At 43.6% G+C, this 27,011-nt stretch overlaps 1 protein-coding gene across 2 annotated transcripts in view; it reads right to left on the reverse strand.

The window, feature by feature from the left end:
• Window positions 1-27,011, reverse strand: part of LOC126252038 (tyrocidine synthase 3) — a 144,044-nt gene that overhangs the window by 14,503 nt on the left and 102,530 nt on the right. For both annotated transcript variants that reach the window (XM_049952828.1, XM_049952827.1), the window contains exons 5-7: window positions 19,259-19,482; window positions 13,310-13,577; window positions 12,608-12,775 (exon numbers count right to left, since the gene is read on the reverse strand). In XM_049952828.1, coding sequence (XP_049808785.1) covers window positions 12,608-12,775; window positions 13,310-13,577; window positions 19,259-19,482 — 660 coding nt within the window. The remainder of the gene's footprint in view (window positions 1-12,607; window positions 12,776-13,309; window positions 13,578-19,258; window positions 19,483-27,011) is intronic.

Genomic DNA, 27,011 nt, shown 5'->3' on the forward strand with positions numbered 1-27,011 from the left:
TCATCAGAGGAGACTTCAGTTGTTGAACAATCAACTGAGATTATGGTAATTAGTTTAGTTAGTCGTAGGTGCGACACAGCATCCTGCAAAACACTACTAAATGCCTTTTCTGGAAAGTACCTTGATCAAACAGTTTGAAACCCCATTCATGATGGAGCTATATTGCATCCAATGACAAATAGACCTGACCTTCGAGGATGTCGACAATGAAGCCACTATCAGCGAGAATGAAGCAGTTGGAGCAAAAACGAAGGATAAGTAAAAGGATATGAATTTCGTATGATCAGTAAACTAGATAAAGAGGCAGTAGTGTCACATGTCAGTGAGGGAACTTCTAGCTCAGGACAGGGACACGTAATGGGACCATGATTTAAGTCTGAAAGAATTTTTGACCATGTACTGGATAGATATTTAGTAGAAAAGTTCACGGTGGGATGGGTTTTACACGTTGTACAGTCACTGTAAAGAAACAAACTACTGCAAAATGGATGTAAAACAAAACGTGCAGCTACAAATTGAGAGGTGCCGAATGGAACGCATTTGGCTGTTTGCTGTCACGAGGGAGTGCATGAAGCTTTCGATGACTACTGTAGCAGTATATTATTGAATAACTAAACAGAAAGAAAATCTGGTTGTATGTAAAGGCTGTTAATGCCACCAACGACAGTGTCCAGACACTCATGGATGAGACAGGAACTGAAATTGAGGACATCAAAGAGAAAATAGAACTGCGTAACATAATTTTGATGTGTTCCTTTAAATGGAAATCTCGTAAGTATTGCCTCGTTTTACGATGAGTGACAAGTGACAGTTCCTGCAGCATTGAGAAACAGCTCGAATCTTAAAACTGACCAAAACTCCAGCGTCTGATGGACAGAATTCCAGTCAGATTCTATACTGACTGAGTGACTGAATTAACCATACTGTAATATGTCAAAGATCCCTTTAACGAAAAAAAATGTGCCCAGTGGCTAGGAGAATGCACAGATCACACCGATCTACAGAAAGGGCAGCAGAAATGTTCTTCGAAACTACCTTCCAATATTCTTGACATCCATTTGTTGTAAAATCTTAGAACTTTAGCTGTGGCTTTAATGTAATGAGTAGAGACCGGATGACATGCATCATAAAAACCTTCAAATATGCATGAAAAATGCTAAACAACGCATGAAATGTATCGAAATACGCAAGATCAAATAAAAAAACCTGGTAGTTGCTGCATGCATTATATCTTTAAGGTCGAACCTGTGCATATCAATTACGAGGAAGAGCGCCGGCCAAGCGAAAATTTAGCACGCTGATATTTTCTGAATACTTTCTGGTACAGGTTTGGAAGGGGGCATTTCTGGGATTATTTTCTAGAAATTTGCAAAAGGGGGACGCATACCTTTTTTCAAAAATGTTTCTTCTATGCTATTGTTATCAGTAACAAGCGGATGCGATGCGCGTGCGTCGCAGCGAAACAATCGATACGTACAGCACTAACTTCGAGATATATTGCGCGCAGAGGGGCACGCTCAAAAACTCCGTAATATTTTATTTAAAAAAACATACAATCATGAATTTTTTGAACTGCATTAACGTGTAATTAATACTATTAGACCAAACCACCTTTTACAAATTATTTTACAGTTTTCTACCGTTGCAAACAAACGACCAAGTACTGTTCCAAATCTTCGGTAGTATGATTGGGTCTTAGATCACTCAAAACGTTTTTATAAATAGAAAAGGACCGTTCTACATCAACTGAGGTAACTGGGCAGTATTTGAATTTATGTGCTATGTTGGCACTTACTGTTTCTGATAAAAGTTCACCCATCCCATTAATAAAACTATCAATTTGGCACAAGGGCTCAAAGCCTGGGTTATTGTTTCAGATGTTTTCAAACTTTTAAGTTTTCTTGGGAATACCTCCGGCAATGACGAGTTCATAAGAATAACTTTATTCATTAACTGAATAGATTCATTCAATGCCAAACCTTGAGTTTCAAGCTTGTCGATACTTAAAGTTATATGGGAAAAATGAGTGCTAATCACAGCAGTGTCTTTTTTTAATTCTGGAATCATTACAAGCTTCCTTGCAGTGGCAAATTGCCAAAGCCTCGGCAGTATCAATCATTTACTACTCCCCCAATGGCCTCGAAATGTTCATTTTAACACAACATAGCTTCGACCCAATGTACCCCAACGAGTTACGGTACCACTGGTTCGGGAAGAAAAGGCACATTTGGTAGTTTTTCTTTGTAGGTCTTGATGCGAGTAGGAGCGTTTAGAAACACTTTCTTTGTGGATGAAATCAGTATATTTACACGCACAAACGTGGAACATACTTCAGCAAGGCGATGTAATCCATGAGCAAAGCACGTCACTTAAATTGGGATAAAATACAGGGCGATTCAAAAAGAATACCACAACTTTAGGAATTTAAAACTCTGCAACGACAAAAGGCAGAGCTAAGCACTATCTGTCGGTGAATTAAGGGAGCTATAAAGTTTCATTTAGTTGTACATTTGTTCGCTTGAGGCGCTGTTGACTAGGCGTCAGCATCAGTTGATGCTAAGATGGCGACCGCTCAACAGAAAGCTTTTTGTGTTATTGAGTACGGCAGAAGTGAATCGACGACAGTTGTTCAGCGTGCATTTCGAACGAAGTATGGTGTTAAACCTCCTGATAGGTGGTGTATTAAACGTTGGTATAAACAGTTTACAGAGAATGGGTGTTTGTGCAAAGGGAAAAGTTCTGGACGGCCGAGAACGAGTGATGAAAATGTAGCACGCATCCAGCAAGCATTTGTTCGCAGCCCAGGAAAATCGACTCGCAGAGCTAGCAGAGAGCTGCAAATTCCACAATCAACTGTATGGAGAGTCCTACGAAAAAGGTTAGTTATGAAACCTGAACGTCAACTACCCGAGGCGATGGATCGGCCGCCAGGCAGCCCGTGACAGAGCACTTCATCACTGGCCTCCAAGAAGCCCTGATCTTACCCCCTGCGATTTTTTCTTATGGGGGTATGTTAAGGATATGGTGTTTCGGCCACCTCTCCCAGCCACCATTGATGATTTGAAACGAGAAATAACAGCAGCTATCCAAACTGTTACGCCTGATATGCCAAAGAGAGTGTGGAACGAGTTGGAGTATCGGGTTGATATTGCTCGTGTGTCTGGAGAGGGCCATATTGAGCATCTCTGAACTTGTTTTTGAGTGAAAAAAAACCTTTTTAAATACTCTTTGTAATGATGTATAACAGAAGGCTATATTATGTTTCTTTCATTAAATACACATTTTTAAAGTTGTGGTATTCTTTTTGAATCACCCTGTACTCTGGGGTCTTTTTCTGCTTTGATCACATAGGGGGCAGGGGCAGCATCTGAAATAAACACGAACACCCCTTCATCTACTAAAGATTCTGGAAATATTTTTTCTAATACCCTCATTCACAAATCTGGCGATCGTAGAATGATTTACTTTTAAGTTCTTTGCAGGCCGCTAAATAGGAAGAAGGCACTTTTAAAGCACCAACACTTTAATTTGCAATGTAACGGCTACAAGTGTCTAATTTCGTCAACTGAAATCCAGATAATGCTCCCCTTGAGTTCATCGCGAATTTATTCCAGAACATTTAGGTAAATTGTCAGTATGTAATTTTTACGCGACGTTGATTCATCTGGTATATTTTGATATAAGCAATATTTGCGCAGGAAGCCTTTGGGGATAGGGTTTGTAAGTTTTTGAAGAGGAATATTGCTTGCAATGAATGCTTCAAATAGCTCCATGTTACACCGACTTTTTCTGGTTACATTTAGACTAACCCCTGCTACTGGAACTTACTGTAGTCAGAAGTTTTCGTGGTCCTTTCTTCTGCATTCTTCCGATATGAAAACCTGTCTTGACATGCTGGTGTATCTGAAACCTTTTTTGCACGAAACGTTTTTCTCGCAAACTCGACAGTATAAAACAATTCCGTCATATGTAAATGTTCCAGGATGGTCAGCTATCCACGAAACTACGTTTCCTTTTTTGGGCGGCATAGCGTACAACACGTTACACACTACACGTCGTGAACACGTTCAACTGTGTACAAGTAAATAGAAAGCTAAACAATGGACATGCTACTAAAAGCTTGGTAAGTTTAGTTTAATTGTTGCCGACGCGTACGCCATGTCGGGGGAGGAGATTAACCAGACCCCGGGTGCGGGAGCGTGGCTGCTCCTGCTCCTCTTTAATAATTTCGTTAGGCAGTGGCCACTCGGTTAGCGATTGCACGCAGTTCTGGGTTGCTATCAATCTGTGACATCCAAACTAGATCGAGCTAGAAACCACCCGTCTGAATTTTTAAAATACTGTAAACTTAGAACGAAAATATGAATCGTCACTGGTTTATGGTTAAAATATGCAATAACCGGTGAAATATGCAAATGCATATAATCCGATCTCTAGTAATGAGGTATTGTGAACAGAATGACCTCAATACCGACCAGCATGGATTTTAGAAACATCAATCGTGTGAAACCCAACTCTGTCTTTTCTCACATGACATCCAGAAAGCCATGAATGAATGCATTGTTTCTTGTCTTCTTAAAGGTAATTCACTAAGTATCACATTTATGCTTATCAAAAGTACGCTCTTACGGGATATCTAGCGGATTTGTTACTGGATTGATTTCTTGGTTAGGAAGAAACAGGATTTTATATTTGAGAGAAACAGGTGTAGAAGTAACTTCAAGTTCTGGACCAGCGAAGTGTGTTTGGCCCCTTGCTGTTCAAGTTCATTAATGAACTTGCAGAAAACACTACCAACATAAAACTTTTCGTAGATGATGGAACTATCTATAATGAAATAGTATCTGAGGAAACTAACGTAAATATTCAGTCGAATTCTAATACTATTTTGGCGTAGCGCAAAGATCGGCAACTTGCTTTAAGTTTTAAGAAGTGCTGATTTTGTACTTCACAAGACGAAAAATCGTATTTTTCTATGACTACAATATAAATGAGTTACAATTGGAATCTGTCAACTCATACAAAAGCCAGTGTGTAACAGTTTGTAGGGACATGAGATTGCTCAGTCATAGGTAAAACAGGTGGCAGACTTAGGTTCACTTGTGAAACAGTAGGAAAACTATCAGTCTGTAAAGGAGATTGCATGCAAAATACTTGTACGACCCATTCTAGAATATCGTTCAAATGTGTGGGACTCATATTGAACAGGACTAATGGGGATTTGAACGTATACGAAGCAGGGGCAGCAAGAATGGGCGCAGGTTTGCTTAACCGAAGGTAGACGGAGATGCTGAGAGAACTGAACAGGCATGATCGTTAAGACAGACGCGAACTACGCCACGGAAACCTACTCAGAAAGTTTTTAGAACTAATTATAAGCGATTAATCTAGGAAAATACTACAAACCCCTACATATTGCTCCCACAGGGATTACGAAGACAATATTACACGTATCACAGCAAGCACAGAAGCATTTAAGCAGTCACACTGCCGGTACTCCATACGGGGATGAAATGGAAAAAATGTAATAACAGGTGCAGTGGAAAGTACCCTCCGCCATGCACTTCAGTGGTTTGCAGGGTATAGGTGTAGTTCTAGCACTATCAGTCCATACAAATGCGATTTTTTTTCCAAGTTTTCTTAAAGCGTTCCGCTACTACGGCTTTTAGGGCATGTAGTCTATGAAAGTGAACGGTTGCCACTTTTGATTCTTACTTACACCCAGATTATTTCTCATTCAGAATCTGCAACGAATACAATAGATACTGTCAAGCTCTCTACGGCAACAAATAACTTTCAACGTGTATTTTCCAGTTCGAATTTAAGATGTATCTGCTACTCGCCACCAGTTTCAGCAAGTTTTCTGTTCTCATTACCACGTAGGCATTTTTGTCACTGATAAGCGAAACTAATTCACGGACTTTACGACACTTCTGCAGTTAACTAATACCATAATCTTTTTTCTTTCTTTCTGGACTGCAACGGTGGTACAGTTTGAATTTTAACTGCAGTCGCAAAATCGTCCACACGGTTTGCTGCGATATTTCCAAGTTCGTAGCTTGCGCGGACCGTTGCTTCTTTTTTGGTCCCTTAGGCTGTGGTCACAGTGGCACCGAAATCGGTGGATTCCACCGGCGGCCGACATCGTCGCAGACGGCCGATCTTTTCAAAACAGTTCGCCACTACATGCGCAGTCTAAATGTAGCAGATCTCATCGCCAGAACATACAACTTTCGGATGACAGTCAGTGAAATTCAAATAAGTTTTTCGGTCATAATGGCCGACACGACTCGAGACATGGACTGTGAGAAACTGAAAAGTTTAGTTGGAAGAGTAGTTTATGGCGTTCTGAGGACGAAAACTATCATAATCGGCATATACTTCATAATCGACAGAATGAAATCACATGTTTATTGGAATGCACAGGTTGGCAAAATCTTAATCAGAAATTTTAGGTGTGATTATAACCTCGGAAAGTAATTTGTTCAAGTGACAAGGATCGTGTAGCTTATGATTGAAGTTCCTGTAGTTGATCTTTTTGGAGTGTTGTAGATGGACATTACCTGTCTACAAATCGTTACTGCTTACTGGCGTTTTATAGCCAGTAGGCAGGTTATTCTGTTGCATGAGGTGGTTTGCAAATGTGTACGTACGTGTTTCCACTTAACAGTGCTTTAGGTGTTCACAGTATCTTATTCCAGACCGTGTCCTTCACACGTACACCGAATGGCAGTCGTTCAACGTTAATTGATATATGTTTGCACAACATCATAAATTCAGCAAAACAGACTTCGCGTGCTTACCCAGAGGTGTGAGATTATATTAAAGATGCAATTCTGGCTCAAATGAAACTAGAAGTGACACTTCGATATTTGACAACTGACGATTATATCTTTCCCATGACAAGCCTATTCCGCGTTCTGAAAAATACAGTTTCAAGTTTTTGTACGATATGTTTGATGCTATTGACGATGCCCTAAGCACTAATTTAAAAGCTAATATTTTCACTCTTGCACTCCAAATACTACGAAATTTTTACATTATTCTATACCGAATGTTGGAGCAAGTGCCCTAAGGCGCACTGTAATAGTTTATTTTCATTATTAAACGCTACACTGTATCTGAAATACTACTGGCACCAAAAATCTTACATCTCTCATATCCAATGGGCAAATGTTCCAAGAGCAATGAAGTTTCCAGTGGTAGAATCTTTCTGAATGTACCTACTGCCAGTATTACATTAATGTTAGCAGTTTTTAGAACAAAGTGTGCACCTGTGAAACCACAAATCTACTTTCCATTCATTAAATAATATATGTATACTCTCACAAAGTGTTATCTAATCGCCATGTAATAGAAACATCTACTTTCACCAGGTAAATTTACCATTATGTGGCCGCGCGGGGTAGCCGCGAGGCCTAGGGCACCTTGCACGGTTCGCGTTGCTCCCCCCTCTGAGGTTAGAGTCCTCCCTTGGGCATGGGTGTGTGTTGTCCTTAGCGTAAGTTGAATTAAGTAGTGTTTAAGCCTAGGGACCGATGAAGAAATGTTCAAATGTGTGTAAAAAAATCTTATGGGACTTAACTGCTAAGGTCATCAGCCCCTAAGCTTACACACTACTAAACCTAAATTATCCTAAGGACAAACACACACACCCATGCCCGAGGGAGGACTCGAACCTCCGCCGGGACCAGCCGCACAGTCCATGACTGCAGCGCCCCAGACCGCTCGGCTAATCCCGCGCGGCTAGGGACCGATGACCTCAGCAGTTCGGTCCCATAGAAACTTAGCAGCAGCACCAGCACCACCACCACCGCCACCACCACCAATTATGTGCTCATAACCTCATTGGCAAAACCTTTACACACCGAAGTTGCCACTGTAGCGTAATAAACAATAATCTGAAGAACGTGTTTTGGAGAGATCCTTAGTGCTGTGTATAATTGAAATTACGTATTTCCGGAACGCTTAGTGAAATACTTGTCTGGTAACTCCAGTAACGAAGTGTTTACAGTACTCGAAACAATCTCTACGAGACAGATATAGCTCATTTGGCGCATCTCTTCAATAGCAAACGCCGCATTGCTGCGCTCTTCACCAAGAACAGACGTGTCTGTGTCCACCCCACACTTGGAGGTTGAAATCTAATCTACTTCATACATGGAGTCTTACCTAACCTAATCTGCTTGACCCTGCCAGAAAATTACGAATGGCGTGACCAAGCTTTCGCCGATGTTATCAGGCTACCTCTGGCGACTGCTTCTGACGAGCGTTGTCGGTGCCATTGTGAACGCAATCTTATCTTCGCCGCGGTTGCACCTGGCACACTGTCAACTGGTACTTACGCGTTTCGTTCGTGTAAACGCCCAAAGAATAGAATAAGACAATAATGGAGTTCATGGGAAGCTTACAGAGTCATTTTCTCTGTGCTCCATTCGCAAGTGATGGAGAGGGAATAGACACATAACGTTGGAAAGTACCCTCCGCCATGCGCTGCATAGTGACGTATAGAATCAAACAAACAACGCGGTTATCAGCATAGTATTCCAGAACACAATATAAAATAAAAACGTATGACTAAACTAAACTCCTCCCGAACAGACCATGAAGGCCCAACGGTACTGACCGGCCGCCGTGTCATCCTCAGTCCACATGCGTCACTGGCGGGGCATGTGGTCAGCACACCTTTCTCCCGGCCGTATGTCAGTTTCAGAGACCGGAGCCGCTACTTTTCAAACAAGCAGCTCCTCAGTTTGCCTCACAAGGGCTGAGTGCACTCCGCTTGCTAACAGCGCGCGGCAGACCGGATGGTCACCCATCCAAGTGCTAGCCCAGCCCGACAGCCCTTAACTTCGGTGACCTGACGGGAACCGGTGTTACCACTGCGGCAAGGCCGTTGACTAAGTAGGGCGTACCCAGCTTGGGGAGCAAAGGGGCAGCTGTTTCTCCTCCCCCTCCACTACCTTCATAAAGCGAAGACGTAGACTGCTCCGCCAAAATGACAGATATATCAGTTAAGTAAAAGACTGAAGAAAGCCATAACATGTAATTGGTACTGTCTACTAGCACGTGAGCCAAGAACCATATGCATGATATCTCAAAACTGTTTCACCATTCACCGTGAAACTGACACGAATTAGCTCAGATGTCGAGTACGAAAAAAAAAAAAAAATGGCTCTGAGCACTATGGGACTCAACATCTTTGGTCATCAGTCCCCTAGAATTTAGAACTACTTAAATCTAACTAACCTGAGGACAGCACACAACATCCAGTCATCACGAGGCAGAGAAAATCCCTGACCCCGCCGGGAATCGAACCCGGGAACCCGGGCGTGGGAAGCGAGAACGCTACCGCACGACCACAAGTGTCGAGTACGTGCTTGTGGTTAAAGATCCAAGTGACAAAAGCCGCCGCTTGGAGGTGCAAAGTTGAAAGGGCGTAGACGCGCCACAGTTCTTAAGATTTCTGTACGGGACGTATCACAATAATAGTAGTGGCCGCCTGGAGCGTCAATTTGAAAGAAGGCGCCAAGGGCGTCCAAATGCAAGATTTGTGTACAGTGCGTTTCACAATTAGTAGTGAAAAACTGACACGTGTGTACGACGGAAAAGGATGGGAGAGAGAGAGAGAGAGAGAGAGAGAGAGAGAGAGAGAGAGAGAGAGAGGGGGGGGGGGGTGAGGAGCACCTAATAATATGTCGCTTGTGTGCAAAAATGTTGTCTAACCGGCGCTGTCTGGTACACGGCAATTCTGCTAACGTGTTACCAGGTCAAGGAACTAAGACGACAATGATGCTAGAGATGGGGACGAGTATTCGTCGGCTTTCACCTCGCGCAAAGCATACAGGTTGCGTAGCTGTAAGAGTATTGCGGTATCCCCGTGTGATGCAATATGTGCAAGAGCTCCTCATAAAAGCGGCATCTTTCCGTCGGTTTTATATCCGAAGTTTGTTGACACTCAGCATCTACATGTACAGGACTTTTTTTTGTATTTGAGGTACAAACGAAGAGGGCGATTAGAGAGCAATGAATCGAACAAATGGTCCTAATCAACTTAAATCCGGAAGCCAATGGTTTTCTCGATACGCCGTACACAAGCGCAGTCATGCCAATATTACAGTAACACTTAACGTCTAACGATGTTTGTTTCGGAGCACCGCAAGTGAGACGTAAATTACACACTGAAACTCCCCTCGTTTGATTTTATCATCTGGCAAATGGTTTCGACGGCAAGTGTATCGGTCATAGCTTGCCAATACCATGCCCTCCCAGATCCTCCTAACTGAGCCCCCTGAAATTTTTTTATGTTGGAATATTTAAAAGCTTTGCTGTTTACATAAAGCGTCGCTGATAGTATTAATGAACTTCGGGAACGAATTGTGGATGGTTGTCAATGCACTCGGAACGCACCTGGGAGTTTTGGGCGTCTACGAGCATATATGAGGAGACATTTGGGGTGGCCCACATGTTGCCAACGGTGTTTCGAGTGCGCTGCAGAAGTTTCGCTTGGGAAGCCCTGTACACATCCTCCACAGTCACGATCTCTTCACAGGCGATTTCCATATTTTTGAAGCCCTCAAGAAAGACAGACCTTGCCTATTTGCTTTGAACTAAGATGTGCAGGCCTGGGTACAACCCTAGTTCCTTAGGCAATCTAAAATAATTTTCCATGAAGGCACTGATCGTCTTCTCTCACAGTGGATTTAATGTCTTAATCATGGCGATTACTTTTCAAGTAATGAACAGTTTACATACTGTTTCCCATATGTCTTCCATTTGACTGCCCCTTATACATAGAATACTATTTCTCAAGTTTTTCCTCGGGACTGAGCTCCCTAGTCCTGAAGACATAAAATCCCTAGAAGTCCAATGTAGCTGGGATTTCGGGCCGATCGTCTGTGCTTTATGATCACTGCCAATGTTAAAGATCTACGAACAATAATACTGGGCGTAACGTAGCAGTAAGCATTACCATAGGTAGTTAACGTCTTGTTGTATTTAAAAATTAGTGATTAAGTAATTCCATGCCCACGAAAGAAGCTACCTGCAACCCCAGTTCTGAGAACACAAAAAAACAAACACACACACACACACACCCCATCTATATTATATATATATATATATATATATATATATATATACTACTGGCCATTAAAATTGCTACACCACGAAGATGACGTACTACAGACGCGAAAATTAACCGACAGGAAGAAGATGCTGTGATATGCAAATGATTAGCTTTTCAGAGCATTCACACATCGTTGGCACCGGTGGCGACACCTACAACGTGCTGACTTGAGGAAAGTTTCCAACCGATTTCTCATACACAAACAGCAATTGACGAGCGTTGCCTGGTGAAACGTCGTTGTGATGCATCGTGTAAGGAGGAGAAATGCGTACCATCATCTTTCCCACTTTGATAAAGGTCAGATTGTAGCCTGTCGCGATTGCGGTTTATCGTATCGCGACATTGCTGCTCGCGTTGGTCGAGATCCAATGACTGTTAGCAGAATATGGAATCGGTGGGTTCAGGAGGGTAATACGGAACGCCGTGCTGAATCCCAATGGCCTTGTATCACTAGCAGTCGAGATGACAGGCATCTTATCCGCATGGCTGTAACGGGTTGTGCAGCCACGTCACGATCCCTGAGTCAACAGATGGGGACGTTTGCAACACAACAACCATCTGCACGAACAGTTCGACGACGTTTGCAGCAGCATGGACTATCAGCTCTGAGACCATGGCTGCGGTTACCCTTGACGCTGCATCGCACAGGAGCTACTGCGATGGTGTACTTAACGAACCTGGGTGAACGAATGGCAAAACGTCCCTTTTTCGGATGAATCCAGGTTCTGTTTACAGCATCATGATGGACGCATCCGTGTTTTGCGACATCGCGGTGAACGCACATTGGAAGCGTGTATTCGTGATCGCCATACTGGCGTATCACCAGGCGCGATGGTATGTGGTGCCATTGGTTACACGTCTCTGTCACCTCTTGTTCGCATTGACGGCACTTTGAACAGTAGACGTTGCATTTCAGATGTGTTAAGACCCGTGGCTCTACCCTCCATTCGATCCCTGCGACACCCTACATTTCAGAAGGATAATGCACGACAGCATGTTGCAGGTCCTGTAGGGGCCTTTATGGATACAGAAAATGTTCGACTGCTGCTCTGGTCAGCATATTATCGAGATCTTTCATCAATTGAAAATGTATGATCAATGGTGGCCGAGCAACTGGCTCGTCACAATACGCCGGTCACTACTCTTGATGAACTGTGGTATCGTGTTGAAGCTGCATGGGCAGCTGTACCTGTACACGCCGTCCAAGCTCTGTTTGACTCAATGCCCAGGCGTATCAAGGCCATTATTACGGGCAGATTTGGTTGTTCTGGGTACTGATTTCTCAGAATCTATGCACCCAAACTGCGTGAAAATGTAATCTCATGTAGTTCTAGTATGATATATCTGTCCAATGACTACCCGTTTATCATCTGCATTTCTTTTTGGTGTAGCAATTTTAATGGCCAGTAGTGTATCTGTGTGTCAATGGCACCGAGGTGGAAAGGTGAAAGCTCCATCAGAGTAGCGTTATGTACTCACCCCTGTCAACAGCAAGTGGGTTTGCGACGAAGCGGTTTGGGTCTCTGCCGCCCACATAGCCAGCCGCCAGATTGCGTCCAGCCACAAGCACCTCCCCCGCATCACCAGCCAGCACCGGCCGGAACTGAGTGTCCACCACGTACACCAAAGTGTTGTCCACTGGAACACCTGCAGATCAGATACCGCCGCTATGTAAACACCACACCACACAAGCTGTTTTGTTGACTCATATTTCATCCACACTTCAGTCTTCATCTTGTGATGGCTAGTCAGTTTCTATGCTTTATGATGTGACGTCACCGAGACAGGAAGAGTTGAGGATTTTAGATGAGTGCAGAGGCGAATCCAGGGGGGTGGGGCGCGCTGTGAGTGAGGCTGCAGCGCGGCAACCCCCCCCCCCCCCCCCCGCCCGTCTCCCACCAGAACTTCGTCTGTTTCTTCTTAATATAAAAGACATTAATTGTTTGCAGGATAGTTTTCAGACTTTACAGTCTCGAAAATATTAACAAATTCGGATAACGGCTTGCTGGCTTGCTTTACTCTAGATAGTTTGGAGATGGCACTGTGAAAAAAAGTTCTACGAACTCTGCCCCCATCCCCTCACACCAAAATCCTAAATTCCATTCTGGGTGAGTGTGATTGGTGACAGCGTTACCGCTTTGGATGTACCAGCCGACGTATACTTAGAGGAGCCTGTATTACCTATGGGGACCTTGTCGAAGAGCTGCAGGTCCATCTCTGAGCGCAGCAGGTGATAGGTGACGTCACCCATGACCTCGGTGCTGCCGTAGAAGTTGGCGAGCGTGTGCCCGGGGAAGCGGCGGAAGAAGAGCCGCGCTAGCTCGGCGGGCAGGCTCTCGCCACTGCATACCCACAGCCGCAGCTGCGACAGCAGCGCCCCTCGCGGCTGCAGCTCCAAGTACAGCAGCAGCGCGCGCAGCAGCGATGGCACCAGTACCAGGCGGCCCACCTGCGCATGCGTCGTAGTCCAAAAGTAAGCTACATTTTTTTTTCACAAATCCATGATGGAATCAGGACTTACGAAAGATCTGGATACGTACATCTTAGGAAAATAGGCTTAAGTTATAGGAATAGGTCAGTAGTATAATATACCGTTAAATCCACTATCCCCACTCTGAGTGCAGAGTATAAAACCTCTTCAAACGTCTCATTACTGTACATGCTTGAATGTTAAATATCTGAAGTTGATAATGTAAAACCTAGTGGTTGAACGCAAAACCCTACTTCTATCCAGGTTTCACTAGTTTTGGATTATTCAACCACACAAATACAAAAGCAAAACGAAAACTAGTAAACGAGAAAAGTTGTACCTTTTATATGTTCGTGTAAGACCTTTTTGGCGAAAAGTGCATAGTTTCTCACAGATATCTATGACTATGAGGTCATATCTCCTAAACTATAGGACTATGTCGTACAATGGTATAATTCTGCAGGTACATTCTGGGGTGTATTTGGATTCTGTATGAAAACTGTTGTGAATGGACGTAGTAATAAAGAAGCAATAACTTAAAATGTCAGGCCTGAAGCAAGTTGTACTGCCTAAATAGCGAAAATGTAGGAAGCAATAAACTTTCATTATTTGTCAGCCAGGAAAAGTTTTGTAAACGTTTGAAATTGTGTGTAAAGTTAGTTGGAAATCGCTACGTGCTCTCACTCTCAAATACTGGACGAAAAGTTACGCTTCCTCAAGACATATACACAGTTTCTAAATTTAATCCTTGCCGTGTTGTGGCTGGTTCAAATGGCTCTGAGCACTATGGGACTTAATTTCTGAGGTCGTCAGTCCTCTAGAACTTAGAACTACTTAAACTTAACTAACCTAAGGACATCACACACATCCATGTCCGAGGCAGGATTCGAACCTGCGACCGTAGCGGTCACGCGGTTCCAGACTGAAGCGCCTAGAACCGCTCGGCCACCCTGGCCGGGGCCGTGTTGGGTTAAACCTTTAACGCAAATTTATTGCGAAAGCGTGTATCACTAGTGGGTCCTGGGATTCTAATCATACGGAGGTATTTTAAAGCAGTAGAGATTGTTTTTGAAAGAAGTTTCTCCCATTTGACTGTAGATTTGTAGTTATTTATTTCACATAATGATTCCGGCCTTATAGCCATTCTCAAGTACAATTTGTAATATAAATAAGTGTCCGACCTTTCTAAATGACAAGTCACCGTGGAGATGATATTTAGGCGGTCTTTTATAGACCAGTCGTTGTATTAAAGGCTGTGAATACATAAATACACAAAATACGACAATTGGTGCGTAGCAAATAAACATTAACTGCAATGTGCATTTGACAGCCAATACATATGTTTAAACTGCATCCATCACGTCTATATCCTACTACGTGTCTGATTTGCACTCTTCTCGTACTGGTTTAGAAGACCTGATAATTATTATTCCAATTATGAAATATTTAGTCAAGACGTACATTTTTTTTAGACCACAAATTGCTCTTGAGAATGGCTATAAAGCAGAAATCATGTTTGTGTGGAATGAATGAATACAAATCTGGCATCAAATGGCAGAAATTTCTTTCAAAAGTTCTGTATGACTGGTCTAACGAAGGAAAAAATCGTGAACTATAGTTTGTCTTTATTAGCGCTAGTTTGTTTTCAACTGTTGTGATGCGGACAGTGCGCTGCGACGCCAAGAAAATTCAAGACACAGTGTAAGACTTGTCGTCCTAAACGCCACGCGATGAATGACGCATTCGACCTGCGAAGCTCCCCACACTTCGCGTCAACTTGGGGCAAGACTCCCTTAACGAATAGTGGACGCAGCATTTCCGTGACCGGCTGCGCACGCCTTCGCTGCCAGACTGGATGGGACGTTATTCATAGGCGCTGATCGAGCCTCCAGGCAGATTCGAATAGGTGACCATAGTACGATGGCAGCATCAGTTTGACAGCACTTGTCAGCCGCCATTTATACACTGAGGCTGGCGACAGCCGAACGGCGGGGACCTACATCGTCAGCCACCGTGTCAGCACTGCCGAGTTATCCTGAACGCCGGCTGTCTTGCTGCAGCCAGCCATGGGGGGTACCCAGCGAGGGGCAGGGGGGGGGGGCAGCTGCCGCCCCCCCCCCCCCCCCCAGAAGATATTCGCAGTTTACTAGTTTCCTGTTTTATTTGATAAGAAATGCTGTATGTTTTCTCGGATTGTACAAGTGCATTCTTGTATTTAAAATGTTTATTAAAAGCAGTTTTTCACTGGTTTACTGTTTTATTTAATAAGAAGTGCTGTATGTTGTCTCGAGTCCTTGTTTCCTGAGACTAGTATGACCCTCCCCCTCCCTCCACCCCCACTTCAGATCCTGGGTACGCCCTTGCAGCCAGCTATACTACAAACTGGTTACATGAGTCCCTGCTAGCCTGCTGAACCCATAACGCCCAGATGGGCGAGATGAACGCCATCTTGGCAAACCTGAATAACAGCTCCTGCTCCACCCATCCTAGAGGTCCACCCACCCTCACACTACACGTAAAGTTCATACGAACACACACATCCCTCTGGTGCGACACCTTCACCAGCTCATGAGAAGCCTCATGTGACTGTTGGAAACCCTGTCGAAATACCCATTGAAAATAAAAACCGAAATACAGTCTACCAACTTTTTTTCCTAAAATATATACAGTGAGATACGCGCTGCTGCAGATTTAAGAGGCATACAGCTCGAGTGGTATGGCTGCCCGAATCTTCACGGAAAGCCACACAAGCGTCCGAAATACGCAACTACGCGAAATAAAGAAGTATTGATGTTTCAAGTGACCACAGGTACAAATTCCTCTGCCTTAACGATATCTATTTTCATTTTTAAGCACGAAAAGAATGATTCTTACGACGGATGTTAATGTGCTCCGACACCATTCCAGAGCATATTCACATACCCATACACTGAGAGATCAAAAGTATCCGGACAGCCCCAAAACCATACGTTTTTAGGTACATTGTGCTGCCACCTAGTGCCCGGTACTCCGTATCAGCGACCTCAGTAGTCAGTCATTGTGAGATCGCAGAAAGAAGCGTTCCGCGGAATTCACGGACTTCGAACGTGATCGGTGATTGGGTGTCACTTGTTTCATACGTCTGTACGCGATATTTACACACTCCTAAATATCCCTAGGTTCACTGTTTCCGATGTGATAGCGAAGTGGGAACGTGAAGAAACACGTATAGCACAATAGCGTACATGCCGACCTCGTCTGTTGACTGACAGACAGCCGACAGCTGAAGAGCGGCGTACTGTGTAATAGGCAGACATCTATCCACACCATCACAGGAATTCCAAACTGCAGCAGGATCCACTGCAAGTACTATGACGGTCAGGTGGGAGGTGAGAAAACTTTGATTTCATGGTCGAGCGGGTGCTCATAAGCCACACATCACGCCGGTAAATGCCAAACGACGCCTCGCTTGGTGTAAGGAGTGTAAACATTGGACGATTGAACAGTAGAAAAACGTTGTGTGGAGTGACGAATCACGGTACACAATGTGGCGATCCGATGGCAGGGTATGGGTATGGCGAATGCCCGGTGAACGTCATCTGCCAGCTTGTGTAGTGTCAACAGTAAGATTCGCAGGCAGTGGTGTTATGGTGTGGTCGTGTTTTTCATGGAAGGGGCTTGCACCCTTTGTTGTTTTGCGTGGCACTATCACAGCACAGGCCTACATTGATGTTTTAAGCACCTTTTTGCTTTGGGGGATGACGATTGCATCTTTCAACACGATCGGGCACCTGTTCATAATGCACGGCCTGTGGCGGAGTGGTTACACGACAATAATATCCCTGTAATGGACTGGCCTGCACAGAGTCCTGATTGAATCCTATAGAACAGCTTTGGGATGCTTTGGAACTCCGAATTCGTGCCAGACCTCACCGACCGACATCGATCTCTCTCCTCCGTGCAGCACTACGTGAAGAATGGCCTGCCATTCCCCAAGAAACCTTCCAGCACCTGGCTGAAAGTATGCCTGCGAGAGTGGAAGCTGTAATTAAGGCTAAGGGTGGGCCAACACCATATTTAATTCCATCATTACCAATGGAGGGAGCCACGAACTATTAAGCAATTTCCAGCCGGGTGTCCGGATACTTTTGATCACATGGTGAATGTATCTTATTAAGAACTAAATGCAAAATTTATCTTAACTCTGTTCTATCTGTCTAATATTTTTTTCCATCTTTTATTTTCTCTCTTTCACGCAAATAAAAATGCATTTATTCTCTGAACAAGTATTGCTAATGATACACAATTTTCTATCATGACTTTAATTGACTGATCTCCTCTACCACCACCACCACCACCACCACCACCACCACCACCACCACCACCACCACCACGGGAGAGCACAAGCTCATACTTTCTACCATATTGAGTACAAACCAAGACAATGATAAGGAGTATCTTCATACACATACTATTTGCTCAACAAATGTGACTAATAGAACCCAGTATGTTAAACCGGACGGCAAACTTTCTACAGAAACTGAAGTAACATCGGGGATTCCCCATGGAAGCGTAATAGGATCTCTCTATACATAACGAATTATCAGATAGGATTAGCAGCACTACGAGACTATCCGGCGTCTATGCTATTGTTGGGAGTGAAGTATCGTCGTTGGACGATCGTATAGAAACCCAGAAACACTAATAAAATTTACGCTTCGACAGGTCTTTAAAGGTAGAAAAAAAAATCTGATATTACATTTCATTCGTAGATTGTTGGGGAACAGGATTACAATTGAGTATAGAAACCCCACAGGGCCATTACTTAAGCTGGACCGGTACATTTGCAAGCTCGTGATTTGACTGTCACGTATCTATGGCTTGTACAGCGAATATCAGACAGATCTTTATTAGAGATACAGGAGGGAGATACAGGAGGGAGATACAGGAGGGAGATACAGGAGGGAGATACAGGAGGGAGATACAGGAGGGAGATACAGGAGGGAGATACAGGAGGGAGATACAGGAGGGAGATACAGGAGGGAGATACAGGAGGGAGATACAGGAGGGAGATACAGGAGGGAGATACAGGAGGGAGATACAGGAGGGAGATACAGGAGGGAGATACAGGAGGGAGATACAGGAGGGAGATACAGGAGGGAGATACAGGAGGGAGATACAGGAGGGAGATACAGGAGGGAGATACAGGAGGGAGATACAGGAGGGAGATACAGGAGGGAGATACAGGAGGGAGATACAGGAGGGAGATACAGGAGGGAGATACAGGAGGGAGATACAGGAGGGAGATACAGGAGGGAGATACAGGAGGGAGATACAGGAGGGAGATACAGGAGGGAGATACAGGAGGGAGATACAGGAGGGAGATACAGGAGGGAGATACAGGAGGGAGATACAGGAGGGAGATACAGGAGGGAGATACAGGAGGGAGATACAGGAGGGAGATACAGGAGGGAGATACAGGAGGGAGATACAGGAGGGAGATACAGGAGGGAGATACAGGAGGGAGATACAGGAGGGAGATACAGGAGGGAGATACAGGAGGGAGATACAGGAGGGAGATACAGGAGGGAGATACAGGAGGGAGATACAGGAGGGAGATACAGGAGGGAGAGGGAGAGGGAGAGAAGAGGAGGTAAGGGAAGTGTGTGCCTGTGCCTTGCCTGGTGGTCGTGTAGCAGGAGCGCGAGCCGCTGGGGGTCCTTGGTGACGGGAGCGGGCACGACGACGACAGGCCGTCCCTGCAGCAGCGGCGCCCACAGCTCGGCCACGTGGTCCACGAAGCTGAGCGCCGTCTTGAAGGCGCACGTCTCCCCCTCCGAGAACGGGAAAGTGCGCCACTGCCAGCGCAGGCGGTTCAGCACCGTGGCGTGCGTCAGGCGCACTCCTACAAGGATAAAATGGCTCTGAGCACTATGGGACTTAACTGCTGAGATCATCAGTCCCCTAGAACTTAGAACTACTTAAACCTAACTAGCCTAAGGACATCACACACATCCATGCCCGAGGCAGGATTCGAACCTGCGACCGCAGCAGTCGCGCGGTTGCGGACTACAGCGCCTAGAACCGCATGGCCACCGCGGCTTACAAGGAAACAGAGACCGCGCACCTCACATTCTGTTCTCCACTCACCGCTCACACCTCTGCAGTACCAGATGACAACTTATTTCAGTGCTCTCGTAAAATAAGATACAATAATTTCCTCTTGTCTGTTTTTCTGGAAGTCTAACGACGTACCTACTCTTTTGCTTTTAAGGAATAATCAGTAAGTTTTAATTGTGACCTCAGAACAATAGAGTTACATAATTAACTGATTATAGGTACTTTTCTACAACTCCGTTAGACACTGACATCTCTCCGCAGCAGTATCGTAACACGCCGCTAGAGTGGTCGAAAACAGAATGCGCAGTCCATTGATAAAAAACTGCGCAGTTTTTTTTGGCACCTAGCGGCGTGTTATGACAGTGTGGTGTAGATATTTCAGTGTGTACCACGATTATAGAAAAGTACCTACAAACAATTACTTAACAATTTTTTTTGACTACCCTCTTACAGAGGAAAATATCCGTAATGAGCTCCAATTAGCGGGTAACTGATCCATTATAAGGTACAGTTTCAACAAAAGCTGCAGCTATGTCCTCTCTTTAAGACTTTAATCATTATTGAGCTGAAATTACACCTCGTACTCCTTACGATTACTAAAAATAGTTATCGGTTTAACAGATTACTACGATCGACAATAATTTTGAAAAGTTTTAAGGAATTGCTGATAAATGTTTCTTAACATCTTCGACGACTATACTCTATCCAAACAAAAGTTTGCCTTTAATTTTTTAATATTTTACAATACACTCACATGATATTTAACAATCTCTCATACTTTTTTGACCAGCCAGTGGTCATTTTCGGACTGAGTGTACATAAAAGGAGGCGACGAAGAATCAGTAGAGAATATGTCTATTGTATAACGGCTCTGTCATCTCTTATCTACTGAGTCTGTAGATGACTAGTGGCTGGTCGAAACCGGGTACGACATTGTGAAGTACGCATATGATTGTGCCGCAAAAATGTAGAACATAAATGAGCAGACTCAATCTCCATGATAAGAATGTAATTTTTGCCGTGTTTGTCGTCAGTTGCGTGGTAATTACAGGGTAATCGGTTTCGGTCTACACTACTATCACTAGATCTATGGACATCATAAATTAGAAAGTAAAGAGGAGTTCAGCCCAGGACACTGACTGAACAAGGTCATGACTTTTTTTTTTGTTTTGGTTTTGGGGCGCAAAACTTCTATGGTCATTAGCGCCCGGTCCGTGACTTAGGAAACAGTAAAAAACCGAAATTTAAAACCAGCAGCAATGAGAACCAAAGTCATAAAATTGGAGAAACTAAAAGCAGAAGGAAGGCTTAAAAATCCACTACAGAAAGGGGTTGGTTGTCCCCAAAAAAGGCTTCAAATGACTGACGTCATTTCACTGGCACTAATAAACTTGAGAACGCGGTCGGCGGAGCGCATGTCATCTGCTAAAATCGACGATATATCAGGCGATAGCTGGAGACGGGAGCGTAACGGATTAAAATAGGGGCATTCAATTAAAAGTTGTCTTACCGTCCACAGCTGAGAGCAGTGGGGACAGAGTGGGGGAGGATCGCCGCTTAAAAGATGTCTATGGCTAAAAAGACAGTGCCCTATCCGGAGTCTAGTTAAAATTACCTCCTCCCGACGACGCGGTCGGGAGGAAGAGGTCCAAGCACAAGGAAGAGCTTTCATGTCCCGCAATTGATTATGGGTAAGTGTCGACCAATGCGTGTGCCATAAATGGACAACACGTCGACATAGAACGCTCCGTAGATCGGCGAACGGAAGCGATTGAATAGCTGGCCGAGGAAGTGAGACTGCAGCCTTGGCTGCAATATCGGCCGCCTCATTTCCATAGATACCAACGTGTCCCGGGAGCCAGAGGAACGCCACCGAGACGCCCCCCAGGTGGAGCAAGCGCAGACAGTCCTGAATCCGGTGGACCAGAGGGTGCACAGGATAAAGAGCGTGGAGACTGAGGAGAGAGCTGAGAGAATCTGAGCAGATAACGTACTGTATCCGCTGATGGCGGCGGATGTAGTGGACAGCCTGGAGAACAGCGTAAAGCTCCGCAGTATAAACCGAACACTGGTCGGGAAGCCGAAAGTGATTTGGGGTGTCGCCAACAATATAGGCACTCCCTACACCTAACGATGTTTTCGAGCCGTCGGTGTAAATAAATGTGGCGTCCGTCATTTGTGCACATACAGCAGCAAATGCCCGACGATAAACAAGTGAAGGGGCACCATCCTTGGGAAATCGACAAAGGTCACGGAGCAGGCAGATCCGGGGACGGAGCCAAGGCGGTGCTGTACCCCAAGTTGTCAAGAAGGTTTTAGGAAAGCGGAAGGAAAGAGAATGGAGGGAGGTCATGACTGTGTCTGACTTAAGTGTACTATCGACTCAACACCGCAGCGATACGGAAGGACAAGAACATTCATCTTATGAACATAGTGCTGAAGATGATTGAGCTACTGTGGAACTCCAGTGAACTTTCTCTGGGTACCAGAACAGTCATTCAACAACATGAGTACGCCTAATAGACCTACATGCAAAGGTCGCACCGTACCCAACGGCCACTCAGTCAGGACTTCAATAGTCTGACCCTATCCCTGAACTTAAAGCAAGGACATATACCGCAAAGGAAGGAGAGACAGAAGATACACAGTGGCACAGATGTCGCCAGTAGATGGAGTTTTACATACTTTACGTGCAGTAGGCAGCACACAACGTTCGTCATAAGAAAGCGCTTCCTTCACAAGTAACATGCGTAGGACAGGCGTCAGAGGCTCAACTGTTGATATAAGTGACACTTTTCGTATGTTATCACTATGTGCAACAGTTTACACAAAAATAACACGAATTTTCCCCTAGTTTCACAGCTATGCTCGCATCAGAAAATACAAGTTTACAAAGTCGTCACGGAGCTTGAGATTTTAAGCCGCAGGTATAATTGAGTATATTCCCACAGTGAGCTTTTGAACCATCCCGTAGACTTTGAGGCAATGTTGCTGGAACTACATAGCAATCTCTATCTCATGGAAGCCGTAGTATAGCCAGAAGTTTTTATCTACATACGAGCTGGGAAAAAAAAAACTTTTTCCTGTTTCGCTTGCTCTTTATTTTCATGTTTTGTGAGAATATAATTTCCACTTTCCGTAACTTTCACTTTTCCTTGATCCGCAGTAATCTGTTTCCAATATTATACTGACACATAGGTCTCGACATGGCCTTTTCGGAGCTGGAACATATACATGCTAGAAAAGCAGGATGGGACATTTTCTAACGTCTTTAAAGATTTAGACCATCATGGATCGTTCTCCACCAATCTCGGCCATTCAACCCACTCTCAGACACATCGGAATTCTAATCCTAGCTGCTTCACCGACTTCCCATAAGAAGTGCGTTGCTGTGATGCCTGCTTTTCACTCCCGTGTCACTGAGCCCAACTCCTGAAGGTGCACTCTGAAACCTTCACGGATGGGGGATGAAACGCTACCATACCATATAACTCTAACGGGGCTGCAGTTTCAGGTTGTTGCGTAATAGTACCGCGCACAAATACCACGCTTATAGAGTGAATTAGTGTTTCTGTACTGTTTTTTTACCTTTCGTAATCTATGATCTAAAACTGGATTCGTTGCTTCTTACCATAATGTAGAGGCAAAGGTGGAAAAATGGGCCCCTGCTGGTATTATGGGTCCCCTACATATTTGGAAGCACAGGCCACGAATTCTAGTGGAGAGCACATGAACTACTAAAACTAGTTGCCAAACTTCACTGTACAGTGCGCAGACGTAGTAGCTGTCATGGTTTGTGAGTAGTTGTGCTGTGAATTTTTTCGCTGTCATCAAAAGTTTGAAAGGTTAGTATCTACTTGAATAAAACTCAAATTTCTAACATGTTATTAGTAGAACTAAGGTAAGGTACGTATTTGGCTTGCTGTTGGGATACCGTTTTACGTTAATTAACGTCGGTTGCGAAGCAAACTAACCGTAGGCAAAATCTTTTTTACCAAGATGGCGAGGGTGGATATATGGGCCCCTTTTGCTGCTGGTATTATGGGCCCCGTAAAATCAATCAGATATTGCTACTCTTTATGTTTCAGATGCCTCGAACACATCTTGTACCCCCAAAAAAATCGAAACGGCAATCGTGGGACAAAGCAAATATGGCAAATGCTATTGTAGCTATTAAAGAGAAAAAAATGTGGTTGAAAAAAGCGGTTAAAGTGTACTCTGTCCCTCGTTCTACGCTCCAAAGGCTTTCCACCGGTTTTACCACAGAGACTTGAGGACGAACTGGTTAAATATCTTATTATGGAATCCAAATTCTACGGCCTTACCAGAAATGACGTCAGGCGCATGGCCTACCAGCTTTCCACAAGAAATAAAAAGTTGGTGTGTCTGTCCCTGATGTTGACGACGCTGTATGTCTATTTTGTGAAGGGATTTTTTCAAAGGACACAAAAGGTGAACTTTGGGTCCAGTGTATAGCCTGTGAGATGTGGGCTCAAAACGAATGCGCTGGATGCGAAAAAGATGCTTATGTGTGTGACTATTGTAAATAGGCTAGGCGTAGGCTGTGAAAATCATCCCACCAGTAGACTAATTAACAATTTTCAGAGTGAATCTTTCTTTCATTATACAGAAAAATTAAAATTATATTTTTCAAATTTTTGTTTCTTTTTATTTCAAACTACCTTGGGGCCCATATTACCAGCACAAATTCTTGACGCAACAAAATGCAGAGTATCAGGAAAAAAAATAAAATTTTGTTTTAAATATTAAAAAGTTGGACCAAAACATGTAACTATTGCAGGACATACTAGAGAAATGTTTTATGTTAATTTTAGGTGATTATACTAAAAATAAAAGGTGTTATATAAAAAAACAGTGGGGGCCCATTTATCCACCTTTACCTCTACTGTTATGATTTATTTTCAGCTACCTCGTGCTCCGTATGTGTTCAAATTTGTTTTAATCGCAGATTTAGCACTTGAGCACTTGGGTGTTTCTTATAGTGCTGGCTACTTGGTATGCCCAGTAAGCGCCAATGAATAGACTAGCGCCAATTTTCTTTACACTCTTTCTCATCGTTTCGGTGCTATACTTACAATGTCCGGACTACTACCAGTGTGAGCTTCCAGTTGCTGCTGCGAGTGTTACTCTCTGCGCGTCGTGTGGTCAGCTCGTCTGGCTGCGATGTACAAATCAAGTGATCAGCTCTTTAACTTACAGCCAATGCTGTGTTTACCGTGAATCTCATTAACAGCTCTACGCCATTTATTGATTCCTCGTTACGCAGTTTTTCTTCTCATGGACTGCACTCCGACTGTTATCTTGCTTTCCTGATACTGAAACTTGGGCTACGGAATGGTTTTGGTTGGAATGTTGCTCCACCAGAGTTTATTTAGTCTAGGATCATTATTCTGGTCTGTGGTGATCATTGTACGTTTTACCTACTGCTTCGGAGCTTCTACTGCATAGTTTAAAAAATTGGTGTCTGTGCGAAAACATTTTTATTTATAAATGAATAGGTGTCATATGACTGTTTGGTATAAGCCTTTCTGTTTGACTCGACTTTAGTAGCTTGCGCGACAATTACGTTACCTTAGAACTTCCCATTTCAGCTGGAGGCAAGCTGGTGGTTTTAGAATACTGGTAACCCATTCCCGTCCCATATTCAGGAAAGAATCCAACTCCCGCGTATAAAACTCCAAAACGTCTGATTACTTTATAGATGAGTTCGTTTGAGGTTGCCAAGTGCTTTCATTATCAAACAGTGTACGTGTACAGTCTGTGTAATTTGCAGTCTGTTTTAAGAAAAGTTAGTTTTTGACGCATCTTAATATTTATGATATCATACCGCCTGAAGTGTGTCGTACAAAGACAACTTTGCAGGAGCATTCAGTGGTATAGGTGGGTAATGTCTCAAAAAATTTCTTGTGAAAGAGTTAGTGGTAACTAATTAAAACGTCATGCACGATGCTGAAGTTTTACAGGGTGAACAGCGAAATCTAGCAATCGATAAATGTTTCTCGTTTCATCATTTTATGAGGGGATGTCGGCGAGAGAAAGTTTCTACGAGATTTGAAGGCATCAGCGAAGTTAGTTTGACGTAGCTAAGCGCTCTCATTAGATAAATGAAGTGTCTTGATTTGAGCGTCACGATTTCCGATGTCGGAAACGATGTACAAACTTCCTAATTTTAAAACTTATTGTGTGGAACACTGAACGTAAGATTATACATGTTAATGAGTGGACTATGACAGCATTTTAAACTTTTAAATTCGGTCGATAATTTTATCAAGAACTGAACATCAAATTTTTGTTGGAAACGTTAGGTATGCAACTGCAACAGCATATGAACACCGTTTTAGCCGTATAGAAATATAAATTAGCAAAGTATTAAAATTTGACTCAATCACCGTTTGCAGTAAGGTCACTAGTCGGACGATACGTTTCAAGAGTTGGCTCTTCAGATAAAACGTAGAAGAAACTTTTAAAAAATTGGAGAGGTGTGAGAACGACCCCTACAAATTTAGTTACGTGTATATTTTTTTCAGCCATTCCTCAAGTCGACAGTATCACTTTTTGTCTGCTATCGACATTGACACTGACAAGATATCGGTCCCAGGGATTTCAAGACATTTTAGAATGCTTCAATTACAAATCTGACAATTCAGATAGTCATAAAATAAAATTTTTGTTTTCGTAGGATATGATTGCAGATTAATAATTTTCGGATTGTTCCATTACTTTTGCTTTTAAATATTTACGCCAAATTTCTTGATTCTAGACCGACGGAAAGTACCCTATAGCTTTTGACGAGCGACAAATGGCCGCATCTTTTGATCGCGTTCTCTTAGAAGTTTGAACTTTTTACACCGCCAGGGGCCTGTAGATCTTTGTGTGTGACATGAATTTGAACTTCATATGCCGACCCTTTCTTGAGGAAATGGTTTTCAACGATCGGACAGACCTACAGGCAGCAAAGAGATCGTATAAGGACTGCGCTTTTATCGTCAGAGGTACGGAATCCTAAGAAGGTTGTTGATATTCTGAAGTTGTACTGCTTTTCACATTGTTGAAGTATTAACTTTTTTTACAGTTTGCTGTAGCTTTTATCTGAAGATCGTTGCTCTCGAATCTTGTTTTATGACGTGCGACCTTACCACAAATCTTTTGTCGAGCAAAACTTTCATATTTTACCAACCAACTTCAGCTACACATTTATCCCTTATAACGCTGACCACTAGGTCAGGGAGGCTGCAAAGATTTATTGCGGGAAACGAAGTACTGCATGAAGTGGAAATGATAATCTTGCCTTTA

Source organism: Schistocerca nitens, chromosome 4 (assembly GCF_023898315.1).
Source record: "Schistocerca nitens isolate TAMUIC-IGC-003100 chromosome 4, iqSchNite1.1, whole genome shotgun sequence".
Taxonomy (NCBI): domain Eukaryota; kingdom Metazoa; phylum Arthropoda; class Insecta; order Orthoptera; family Acrididae; genus Schistocerca; species Schistocerca nitens.